This window comes from Fistularia commersonii, chromosome 19 (genome assembly GCF_037954325.1).
Source record: "Fistularia commersonii isolate RoL2024-O1a breed Wild chromosome 19, RoL_Fcom_v1.0, whole genome shotgun sequence".
Lineage (NCBI taxonomy): Eukaryota > Metazoa > Chordata > Actinopteri > Syngnathiformes > Fistulariidae > Fistularia > Fistularia commersonii.
The window spans coordinates 13,957,356-13,970,238 of record NC_141302.1 but is presented as its reverse complement, the minus strand read 5'-3'; the positions used below and the strand labels follow the sequence as shown (position 1 = coordinate 13,970,238).

At 40.1% G+C, this 12,883-nt stretch overlaps 1 protein-coding gene across 1 annotated transcript; it reads left to right on the top strand.

Moving 5' to 3' along the window:
- The first annotated feature begins 1,437 nt into the window (after nt 1–1,437).
- LOC147223871 (uncharacterized) lies at nt 1,438–3,810 on the top strand. The gene is made up of 5 exons (XM_086165916.1): nt 1,438–1,619; nt 1,754–2,434; nt 2,526–2,651; nt 3,245–3,288; nt 3,663–3,810. The coding sequence occupies exons 1-5, from the start codon at nt 1,565–1,567 to the stop codon at nt 3,780–3,782; spliced, it is 1,026 nt and encodes a 341-aa protein (XP_086022042.1). The 5' UTR covers nt 1,438–1,564; the 3' UTR covers nt 3,783–3,810.
- Nucleotides 3,811–12,883: the final 9,073 nt, after the last annotated feature.

Sequence of the window (12,883 nt, the reverse complement as noted above, 5' to 3'; positions counted from 1 at the left end):
TGATGGACAGGCTGGCAGATGACTTCAAACAGAAATTTTACACATGTGATTTTTGCAAATAACACTGTGACATGTTCCGAGAGCAGAGAACGCATGGAGGAAAATCTCGAGAAGTGGAGTTGTGCACTGCAGAGGAGAGAAATCCTGGTTAGCTACAGTAGAGCAGAAAACATTTGTGTGAATGAAAGAGACCCAAGTTTAACTGGGTTCCTGTAGTAAGTAGTAAAGATATTGGCAAAAAGGATTCTGAGGCAGGAACTGGCAAGCAGGAAGATTGAGGAGAATATTTATTAATGGAGTGAAAGGGAACATGAAATTAGATGGTGTGAGAAAAGAGGATACAAATGACATGGGCAGAAGGTGGAAGATATTTTGCTGTAGTGACCCCTGAAGGGACCTGGTGAAAGAAAAAGTAGACAGTGATCCACACTGCATATGACAGATGAATCCTGTGCTATGTTTTGTGTGATTCGTGCTCTGCTGATCAGATGTCTGCAGTTTTTTTTGTATCATCCATAGTCCATATAGAATTTTGCATAAAAGATACTTTTAAGCATAATAATAATACAGAACAATTTCAAAATACGAGATAATGTGCATAACTGAAAAACAGTGGGTCTTTTTTCTTTTTATGTCCTTTTCAACTATTGATCATTTGTACAAATTGACGGAAACAGTAATTTTAAAAGTATCAAATATCCATCAACACTTTTTTACACACACAAAAACAGCTTGTCGCTCTCATGGAAACATATTTTCTAAACATGGAAATTCATTTTCACATCAAATACAATCCTTGCCCATCCTTTTCTTTCCTCGCAAAATAAAGAAGAATATACAACCGTTGGACTTTCTCGGGAGAAAAAAAGCACAAACTTCAGATTGAAAACTCACTATTCTTCATTTCATACACTCTCAGTATGAATACTGAGGTACAAAAGTAATTCTCTCGAATCAGTCATTTGGATGTTTATATTTAAATAGCTGACAGTTCCCAATGTCAATGTCATCATTTGGAGTGTCTTATCATGTAACTAATGGCATAGAAAGTAAGGTGTTCAACAAAAAAAGCTAAAAAAAAAAAAAAAAAAAGTGGCCAGAAGAAGTAGAGCACTGGAGAATAAGATCACGGAAAAAAGGAGAGAGGTATGCTTTCTTACTGGACACCAGAAAAGTATTAAGATCAAGGAGGAAGTTCGAGCCAGATACAACAAGATAGCCACAAATGAAGCACTGGAGACTGGCAAGCAGATGCTCACAGCCCTGGCTGTTCTGAGATCAGCACAACAGATAAACTGTTCTCCAACAATCCAGTTGAGGTCTTCTGTCAGTGTCGGTGTAATAACATAGTACAGGTTGACAGGAAATATTCGACTCTACGAACGTGTTGACAATATCGTGTTTCTGGAATGTACCACACAGAGACGATTGGGGGAGGAGTGAACATGTGATCGTTATAATTTCACAGACTCTCATCTGATTGGTTGATCAAATTTTGTCTTGCTTTATAAAACTACTGGTTAGATGTAGATTCTCTGCAGTGAAGGTGGAGGTTTCAACCAGCATGAATCCTGTAACTGTTGTTTTTCATGTGACAATTTTGCTGCTGGTCAGAACAGGTGAGCATCATTTGTTTATTTAGTTTCCATTTTACCTTGTTTTCCTTTCAAATTTGGCCATGTGTTTTGACATGGTTGAGTTTATCATATCTGTATACTGAGGTTCATTTTGTTTTCTTCTGTTTCCTTCTCAGCTCACATGGCAGCTTCGTCATCGTCTCTCCAACAATTATCTGTTAATGTGGGTGAAGACATTGTTTTGGAGTGTTTCAATGAAGACTCTGAATATGTCAAAAACTATTACTGGTATAAACAAACTCTGGGACAGAAACCAAAGCTCATGATTAATTTCACAAAAAATGGAACTTTAGAAGGCAAATTTAAAGATACACGCTTTGGACTTGACAGTAAAGCTGGCAGAAATACCCTCAAGATCTCAGATGCAGAAATTTCAGACTCTGCCACTTACTTCTGCGTGAAGCGCGAAACAAATGAAATTAAATTTTTAAACAGCACCCTGGTCAGGGTGTTGGACGTCCGTCTGAAAGTCAGCCTTTCTGTTCTCCATTCACCATCTGAGACCCTCCAGCCGGGAGACTTTGTGAATCTGACATGTTCAATCCAAACTTCAACTTGGGATACAGGACACAGTGTTTACTGGTTCAAACATTCAGAAGAATCGCAACCAGAAATTATTTACACTCAGAAAGTCAAAGAGAACCAGTGTGAGAGCAAAGCTGGGACCCAAAGACAAACCTATTTGTGTTACTTGTCAATAGAGAATCTGACTGTCTCTCACACTGGAACCTACCGTTGTGCTGTTGCATCATGTGGTTGGATACTTTTTGGAAACAATATAACTCTGAACGTACAAGGTAAGTAGGATAGAATGATTTAATAGTTATGTATTATGAATGAGATGAAAAAATCCAAATCTAATTTATTTTAAAATAATTGAATCTAAAGGCAGAATGAACTCAAGTTACTTGGTTCCTGTTCTGAGAGGAGGTTTGATCTTCACCACAATCCTGGATGCTTTCCTGATTTTTACCGTGTACAAACTGTACAAGAAAAACATCAGCCGACACACAGGTGAGACGAACAGTCGATCTCTGACCTCTATGTTCACTGTTCATGACTTTTTAGCTGCAAACATCAGTGTCAGAGTAAGCTTAGTGGCAATCATTTTATGAGGTGATGCCAATATCATCATTTGGAACATTTTATCGTGTATTAAATTAGTGCCATGTATATTGAGGTGTTCAATGTTCACTTACTGTCTCTTCATCATGCCACTTGTATGTAGATAGGATATGATGGGTAGCCAGAGAATATGTTGTCTCCAGAGTCAGAGAATTAGTAGCAAGAAAAATTGGGAAGTGCAATGATTTGAGCGAGTGAGACAAGGACGGATTTTGATTGACAGACAATTGGTTCAGACTATCTCCGAAACTGCATTCCTTGAAGGGTGTTCTTGGTCTGCACGGTCACTACCTATCAAAGTTGTCCAGTTGGATTCTCGTGTCTCTTTAGTAGATACCACTGCATGCTGAAATTATTTCTTCCAGGGTACATTTTATGAATTTTCGTCACTGATCAATTCATTGTCATTTTGAATATATGAATGTCCATGGTAACAGTTTGAGAAAGCCTGTTTTTTTTTTTTTTTCCTTTTCAATGATCAGAACCTCAAGTCAAATCTCCATCCACCCCCACCCCAGATACAGAGGTATGTTAATTTACTATCTAATGTTTATGTCAAATATTTTGAAGCAGGATATAAGCAACATCAACGATTTACCTTTTAATGAACAGGGATTATAAAAGATAGTTTAGTTAACGTACTAACTTTTTTAGTTAACTAAAAGATAGTTTTGAAAATGAAGCTGTTCTAGTCTTGGCTTCCATAATTTTCATGTTGTATTACCGCTATTTCAATTACAACTTGACAATTGAGAAGTCAGGAAATATCTGACTAATACTTTCCAAAGAAGTGTTGAAATGCATAACATCAACGTTGAACTTTTAGGGGGGGACCATGTTTTCATATCAGTCATGAAATATATAATGTATGAAATTCTGTTTTTCATGTGAAATTAACAGGATCGCCAAGAAGCAGAGAACCTCCACTATGCTGCTCTAACAGTTGCCAAGGCAAGAGGACCAAGAAGACAGAGGGAGGAAACCTCAGATCAGTGTGTGTATTCCAGTGTAAAGCAGTAAATGGACATGGTTCCAGTTATTCTCATGAAGATGCAGATGTTTTGAGAGACATGATAGCACATCTGTCAGAACATACAATAAACCACCACTCCTGTGCTGACAACAACTGCTGGTCTTCTCGGGCTGTTTTTGTAAAGGAGATGTTGGAGGAGTTTTTGTAAAGGAATTGACTGTTGATGGTTTCATGAGTTGATTGTGCATCACAAACCCCATGAAGATCTGCAGTGGTCGCAGTGAGGTTTCGATGCCAGTGACTTTCATGCAGGAAGCCTTTAATGGTGTCTATTTTATTCACTTTTAATCATGTCATAACACAATGGTAAGAGGAAAAAGGAAAAAAAAAAAAAGCAGAGAGTCAGAGACACTTTGAAGTTCTCACTTTGGTCAAACTTCTTCACTGAGTTCAGCCTGACTGGTTTCACAGTCCCTTCTCCACCGCCGCCCACGCTCACAAACCGGAAATATACGTAGCTTGTTTTTCAAGCTTTTCTGTTCTACTTCTGGAGGTACAAGAAGCGCCCCACCAGGAGGAAGCGGACAGGTGTGCTAGATCTGTGTCCTGAGCTAAACAAAGTTACTGGGTGAGTATGTATGATGTAGCGATGAGGAAGATAACTGCTGTGGAACATGGAGGCCAATATGCTAGGCCTTACCTTCTGATTTCTCCTACCAACCTGTATGTGTTTATGAAGCCCGGGACTGGGAAACGCAAGTTGACTTGAGTCACCGTCTCACCTTAGAACCCTAAATTGCAGCGTCCAACCTGTGCCCAACCTGGTCCTCATTGTGGAGCTACCAGTCCCTTGGAAGGAAGCCATCGAGGAAGCATTTCAGAAACTTGGCTGCTCAAACAGGGGACCGGGACTGGAAGGTGTATGTGTGTCCAGTGGAAGTGGGCTGCAGAGGCTTTGTAGCTAGTTCCACCCTTCAAGCCTACTAAAGGAGTTTTGAATCCAAAGCCATGTTCAACCAAAGACAATGACAGAGCTTGAGACCACAGCCAAAAAAAGTCAAGTCAATGGCTTCAGGGGAAGCAGAGGGTGACAGTATGGGCTTTGCAATTACCTTTGGTGCCTCCAGGACAACTCATACTCAGGTCTGATCAGCCGGCGGTGGGCCAGACTCAGCTGAGGGTGTATTGTGATGGAAGGACCGAAACATCCTATAAGGCAGGGGAACACAAATAATAAGGTGTTGCATTGGAGGTGCCAGCAGGTCATCCCCCAATCTAACCCCACCCAAGAAAGCATCTCAATCCCCATCCAAGAGGAAGTTCAAACAAACTGACCTGTCAAGATCACTTTTACTCTATTTATCTTCCTTTCAATACCATGACAACTCAAAACCTGCTCCTAACTTTCTTTAAACTGGTCTTCTTGGACAAACAGTATATCCACCTTTTCTAACTCTTGCCTTTCCTTTCTTCTCTCTGCTTCTGAACATGACTTCCTCCTCTCCTTCTTCCACCCTTTAGTAGCCCTATTTCCACTGGTACTCTGAGGGCAGGGAATTTGTACCAGTGGCAATTGTTGGCAACACGGGTCTTGGTGGATTTGGTAAGAGAGTCGAAGATGCCAGCTCACATAATTAGTCTTGGCACAATTTTCACACCAATATTGTCAAAACCAAGCACTCAAAAACATCTCAAACCCCATCCAAGAGAACATCTCCAACACCAGCGTTGCGCTGATTTATCAAGGGACTCGAACATCTAGTCCCAGCAAGCATTCATTCGTGATTCAAATATTTTTTTTCTGAATGGAAAAACAATAAACCAGAAGCCTGAAAGTGACACCATATATATGTAGATTTATATATTCAGAATTGATATTTATTTTCTGCTGCCATCCCTCATAGGGCTACACATCTTCTTCATAACACATGTGGACTTAAAGTGTCTCTCTAAAACCTGCTTCCAGACACACAGAGTCCAGAGGTTGAGAGTTTTGTGGTTGTTTGGTGTAACTTTCTCAATTAACACAAACCAACTCATTTTTTTTTAATTGTAGGAAAAACAGATATAATACACAATTTATTCTCAAACAAGGACACATGTATGACAATAAAAGTCAAGAATGATCTACTTCTTTACACCAGGGTACAGACATTCATCCCTGCTGTCATTTCTCTCTCTTGGTCCAAGGCTGCTGAAATCCATTGAAGTGGCATAAAGTTCTCTGCTTCCTTGCGATCCTGTTAAAACAATGAAAAACAGCTGGGTGTCAAATTTGTAAATGTTGCTGACATGTTCAAAGTTATTTAAAAAAAGAATCTACACTTTAACACTATGTTCATAACTCAAATGTCCAATGGCGCATCATTATACACCCCAAAAATATGCAATTTTGTGTAACTGTGGCTTCGATATGGATAGCTGTACTTTTTTCAATTAAATTTGCCACAAATATTGACATATGAGCTATATTTGATTTATATGCAGCAAAAAAGATGAAAGTGGGTATAAATACAAATATGTTCCTACCTGTGCATCTGGACCCACAGCAATCGATGGCCTTTCTGGTGAGTTTTGTCCAACACAGAAAATAGTTTCATAAAATTGCGACAGATATAAGCTACCAATCAGAGAGCTGTATATGAAGAACACATATGGACCCAGCACTGAGCCTTGTGAGAGCAGAGTTGTCCTTTTTCCCAAAAATATCTGTCCAAATGATGCAACGGCGCAACGGTAAGTTCCAGTGTGAGATCCGGTCAGATTCTGTTTTGACAAGTGGTAGAAACAGGTTTGTGTTTGGGTGGCAGGTTTGTTCTCTTGTTGTCGGACACCGACTTATATGACAGGATATTCCCAAGACTTGTGTCGGATGCATCCACCTCCACCATCCAGGACTTCCGACCACTGGGCAACAATACAGTTCTTTTCTCAACAGTCCAGGGAAGATGCTTCTGACTTTGTCTCTGGTTCAGAAGTGGCTTGACACGAGGAAAGTGAGATTTTCGCCATCGTGTAGGATTGGTTTGTGTGCAATGGCTTGTGATGCTTTCACTCCAGCCTCAGTCCACTCCTTGTGAAGTTCCCTCAAATTCTTGAATTGATTTTGCTTGTCGATCCTCGAGCTGTGGCTGTCCCCTATGCTGGTGTATCTTGTCCTTCCAATCAACTTTCCATTAATATACTCTGATGCAGCATTCTGTGAACAACCAGCTTCTTTCTAACTGTAAATGACCCCTTCAAGATAACTTTGACTCCAGTTCTTTTCCCATCAGTGCCATGACAGTAAATCTTGGAACTTGTGTACATATATGTCAATACATATATGTCAATTTAGGTGTCTCTCTGTATCCAGCTTCCTGACCCACTGATTCCACAGGGGTCCTGAGTTCTGTGGTTTTTCATTGTAAATTCCACAAAGAAATCAAACTTTATGACTTAACACAAACGGACTTGGTGAGATTGAAGGAGGTTCAGTTGTTTTATTGCAATAAAACAGATACAATGCAAAGTTTACTCTCAAACAAGGATCCAGGAACAACAACAGCTATCCAGAATGATCTACAGCTTGACACCGGCGTACACACATTCACCCCTGGTGTCATTTCTCACTCTTGGTCTGTGGCTGCTGAAATCACTGATAGTGGCATATTGGAGGTTCTCTGCTTCCTGGCGACCCTGTAAATAAAATATAATACAGTTGGCTGTCAAATGTTTTTTTGTTGCCATGGATAATTATTCATCATAAGAAAGGAATGTGTCAAGATGTTATTTGTTCAAGATTTTTAACAAATAACTATCATTGTAATGTTAAATTTTTACACCCAAAATATGTGCAATTTTTGCAAAGTATAACAGTAGTATCACTACAGATAACTTTTTTCTTTTTTGGCGATATAAATACAACCAACATGTTCCTACCTCTGCATCTGGAGCCGGAACAACCGATGGTCTTTCTTGTGAGTCTGGTCCGTAAAAGAAGCATTTTCAGAACACAACACTAACACTTGTTGTAAGCAGTAATAATGTACCAAATGTGGAGGTATTTATTCATAACAAATGAGGACTCAGTACTGAGGCTTGAGGCACTCCAGTGGACAAGCTATGAGTTTGGACATTGACCCCCTCCGAGATACAACCAAAAATAACAGAAAACCCCATATGTGTCAGCCTTAAACCGTGCAAATTCCAATTTCGTCTATAACTTTTTGAAGCTGGAGTAAAGCGGTTTTATCACAAATTTGATCATTAATCTTTAATGGTGGACATTAATTTATCAGCATTTAATCAGGATATTTTTCAACAGTAATATCCGTGCATATGTTGGGTAGTTTTAACCGAACATACACCTGCAAGTGATTAATTGTCTGGGTTTAAACGTGGGGTGTAAACTTTATATCATACTAAAAAATCACCCAAACAACTTTGGATTTATATGGATTAAATCTGATGAACTCAAAAACCGAGGGCTGATTTGAAGCAATGTCCAAGGAGTTCAAACTGGCAGCACCTCCTTTTGTACAGACAGTCTGCTAGGATTACTAGATTAAATGATTTCTACTTTGGAAACATTTCTGAGCTTGGTTGATAAAAATAGATATATAAATATTTAAATGACTTTACATATGAACCTCTCAGGTTGAAAATAATCTTAGTTTTCCCTACCTGTGGATTTATATCTCTGTGTCCTGTACAGTCTGTGTGCAGTAAAAGCCAAGAAAACGACCACGATTGTGTTAAACATCAAAGCTCCAATCAGCACAAGTGTCCAGTCTTTGCCTGCATATTCCAAAATGAAAAATGTAATGATAATTTTAAAATAAAGACTAGAAACATTAAAAGAAATAGATTGGACTGTAACTTTCACTAATGACTAAAAATAGTCTTCTTCTTCAACTTACCTTGTGGATCCTGAGTTGTCCTGTTTCCAAACAGAATCTGTCCACATGATGCAACAGCACAACGGTAGGTCTCAGTGTGAGAGCTCGGATTCTCTTTCGACAAGTGGTAGAAACAGGTGTGTGTTTGGGTCCCAGGTTTGCTCTCACACTGATCCTCACCGACCTCTTGAGTATAGATAATTCCCGGTTGAGATTCCTTTGAGTCTTTGAACCAGTAAACACTGTGCCCTGTACCACAAGTCCCAGTTTGGACTGAACACTTCCGATGCTCAGAACCTCTTGGATTGGGGGTCCCAGATGGCGAGACAAGGACAGAGAGGTTGACGTTCGGACTGGAATCCCTCACAATGACCATGATGCTGTTCAGAAATTCAAAGGCATCTCTTGAGCTCCCCATGCAGAAGTAAGTAGCTGAGTCGGAAATTTGTGCATTTAAGATATTTAAGTGATTTCTGCCAGCATCAATGTCAAGTCTAAACCGTTTATTATTTTTACATTCATCGTTAATATATAACCAGTTAGTCTTTTTTTCAAATTCAGTTATAGGGTTTGGTGTTTGTCCCAAAGGTTGTTTATACCAGTAAAACCTTGATAGATATTTAGACCCTTCATTAAAACACTCCAAAATAAAGCCTTCGCCAACATTGACGGACAAATACTGTAAAGACGACGTTGAAGCTGTAATATGAGCTGAGGAGGAAATGGAAAAGAAAGAAATGCAAAGTTAAATTTACACATATATTAACCTCAGCCGTGCAGAATGTATGGTGATAATTGAAAGTTGAAAGAAAACAAAATAAAGATATGATGCTCACCTGTTCTCACTAGCAGCAAACTTGACACATGAAAAACAACAGAGACAGGAGTCATGTTGGGTCAAACCTCCACCTTCACTGGAGAGAATCTGCATCTAATGTGTAGTTTTATAAAGCACGACAGAATGTGATCGGCCAATAAGATAGGAGTCTCTGAGAGTGTCATTAATCACATGATCACTGCTCCACCAATCGTGTCCGTGTGATACATTCCAGAAACACGATGTTGCTGACATCTGAGGTGGGACTATTTAGTGTCATTGTGATTTTGGGGAAGTTTCATGAAATGGCCCTATTGTTGACGTTTCTAATAAACTACACTTGTTTCTTGTACACGATAGTTTATGTGTATAATAGAGTAGTTGGTTCATTTAATGTATCAAGTTTGGACCCCATAAGGTTGTGGATTCTAACGGATCTTCAACATTACTCAGTCTTCACCATTCGTCAGGCTGTGGCGAATTTGGAGTGAGAACGTGTTCATATGACATGCATGAGAGCTGTAAGACAGCGGTGAGGTGTACGGTAGGTGTAAAAGAGAAGTTCATGGTGTAAATGGGACTCCATCAGGGATCCGCTCAGAGCCCATTTTTATTTACATTAATGATGGAGAGGCTGTTAGATGAGGTTAGACAGGAATTTCCACAGACCTTGGTGTTTGCAGATAACTTTGTGATCTGAGTGAGAGCAGGGAGCAGGTAGAAGAAAATCTTGATCAGATGGATGTATGTCCTGGAAAGGAGAGGAGTCTAAAACAAGAGTGGAGATAAAAAAAGTGGAGGATTTTTAGAACCTAAGGTCAATGAGCAATAAAGAGTGTGGAAAAGAGGTGAAGAAACACATTCAAGCAGGTTAAAACAGGTGGAGAAAAAGTTGTGGGGTCATTTTTGATGAAATAGTATCAGCCAGAAATGAAATGAAGGGTGTGCAAGACAATGGTGAGACCAGCAACGCTGTACGGGAAGCAGGAAGCAGAGCTGGAGGGAGCAGAGATGAAGATGTTGAGGTTCTCTTTGGGAGTAACAAGGACAAATTGGATCATGATAGAGTCATTCAGAGGGACAGCAAATGTTGGATATTTTAAAGATAAAGTCAGAGAGGAGAGGCTGAATTGTATGGAGGAGAAATACATATATTCTTCTTCTCCTTCCGGCTTTTCCCTTCAGGGGTCGCCACGGCAAATCAACCTTCTCCGGTTAACCCTATTCCCTGTATCCTCCTCTCTCACACCAACTACCTTCATATCCTCTCTCACTACGTCCATAAATCTTCTCTTTGGTCTTCCTCAAGACCTCCTGACTGGCAACTCCAATGCCAGCATCTGTCAGACTCTTGCCTTTTCTCTTCTCTTGCAGCTTGTTAACACAAAGTCCTCCTCTCCTTCTTTGACCTACAGCAGCTCAGTTTCCATGGGTACCCTGTAGGTCAGCAGTACTAATGGTAGTCGTTGTTATCCCGGGCCTCGACTGATCCGTATGAGATTATTAGGTTTGATTCGCATGTTTGTTGTGGGCAAACGTTTGGTGCCGGGTGCCCTCCCTGACGCTGCCCTTTGTTTTATCAGAGCTTGGGACCGGCTCAGGGAGACAAATAATAATTTTGTATTTATTATTTTCCTTTCTGCTACACTCTTCAGGGGTCTCCACAACAAATCACCGTCTCCAAATGACCCAATTTTTTGTATCCACTTCTCTAACACACCAACTAACTTCATGTCCTCTGTCACTACATCCATAGATCTCCCTGGTCTTGCTCTAGACCTCCTTCCTGGCAGTTACAACCCTGCCATCCTTCTACCAGAATGTATTCATTCTCCCTCTTCTGTACCTCTTATGTCCTGGCTTCAACCGGGGAAGAAAAGCAACGTAAAGCAAGATGCAATTTGGATTCAGTATATCTATTCATTGTGAAAGCTTGAAGAAGGGCAGTGCTGAGTTATAATCATATGGAAAAGGGGGCAGGTTGGTTGCAACTCAGATCAACGAAGGGAATAAAATACAGAGTGCTCATAAGGAGAACTTTCCATGACTTCTGTAACTATGGGTAGAAGAACAAAAGGAAACAAAATCCACACTAACTGAAACTGGGAGAAAACATAAACACATCAGTCAGCAACCCCAACACCGTCAGAGTACTCGAGCTCACAAGCCATATGCTATGGGCTTTACAATACACAGTATCTGGCCCTGTACAGTAGCGACTCGCCACCCACACAGTAGCGCACACCATATCCCCATGGCGTGCTGCACATCAGCCGCCACCTTGAATGGTTGTGTCTGGCATGATAGGAGTAGCACATTTATTTTTCCAAAGAGAACATCAGACCTTCATTTTCTATCCCCTGTCTATTCCCCATCTTCTTATCCAGACTCTTGCTTCTCCTCGCTCTACCAGCAGACACAACTTCCTACTCACCCATCTACAACCTGAAGTAGCCAGATTTCAATCAGTATTCTTTAGGTTATGTAACAGATGGAAGCTGTTGTTAACTATGGCTCACACGGTATTTCGGTAGGTTAGTCATAGACTTGATTTGCTTATTTTGTTTTTTTTATTTTCATCCATTGCATGCCCTTTCCGACACAACTCTGCATTTATCAGGGCTTGAGACTGGTAAGAACACTTACCGAAGTCCCTTTTGTGCTGCATTGTGTATTTTGGAAGATTGTTGTAGCAGAATGAAGCAAGTGAAAATACGAGGCCTAATATACAGCCTCTGCTTTTGCAGACCCCTAAAATATTCTCCTTCAGCTGTGAAGTATTCATGTGTTATGTTGTCACTGTACGTCCTGCATTCGGAAAAACAAATATAAAAAAATATCAAAAAAAATCACTTCTCTGTAGCGATTGATTTTTGTGAACTTGTACAACATATTTAGTTTCCTGTACTTTTTTCAATGACGCTCAATTGCAACGAAATGTTATTGTTAACAGTCACATGTTCATACAGTCTGTCATTGTGTAAACTAGCTGATCGTTTATTATGTCCACTGTATATTGAATAGTGTTAACTAACAGAGGAGGGAGGTGGCCATCGACACCACAGAGCTCCTCCAGCTTTCTTTGATTTGATGTAACAGTGTCATCTCATCTTGTGGTGGGTTTCAGTGTCACAAACAATAAAGTGGAAAAAACACACAGGAAAAGACCAGATGGGTGTGAGATGAAGAGAAGAAAATGCAATAGCTTCAGAACCACAATGACATCCTGTTGAGTTGAGGGGCAGCAGAAGAGGGGGACGGAGAATAAACATCGCTGAAATGAAGAAGCAACATTTGACTTGAGCCTGTATTTTTGTCTTGTTCTTCTGTTTGTTGTCCATTTCACTTGTGCAAACATGAGTAAAATCCTCGACACATTTCCTGCCGGGCTATTTTCAGCTGTAGCTTTATCTTTGCAACTTCAGGTTCAGGGATTCAGATTTATAAATTC

Bases quoted from the DNA above. Each gene is read 5' to 3' on its own strand.
- LOC147223871 (XM_086165916.1), top strand. From the start codon at position 1,565: ATGAATCCTGTAACTGTTGTTTTTCATGTGACAATTTTGCTGCTGGTC. The intron at 2,652-3,244 runs GTGAGACGAACA...TTCAATGATCAG, and splicing joins AAACATCAGCCGACACACAG to AACCTCAAGTCAAATCTCCA. The intron at 3,289-3,662 runs GTATGTTAATTT...TGAAATTAACAG, and splicing joins CCCCCACCCCAGATACAGAG to GATCGCCAAGAAGCAGAGAA.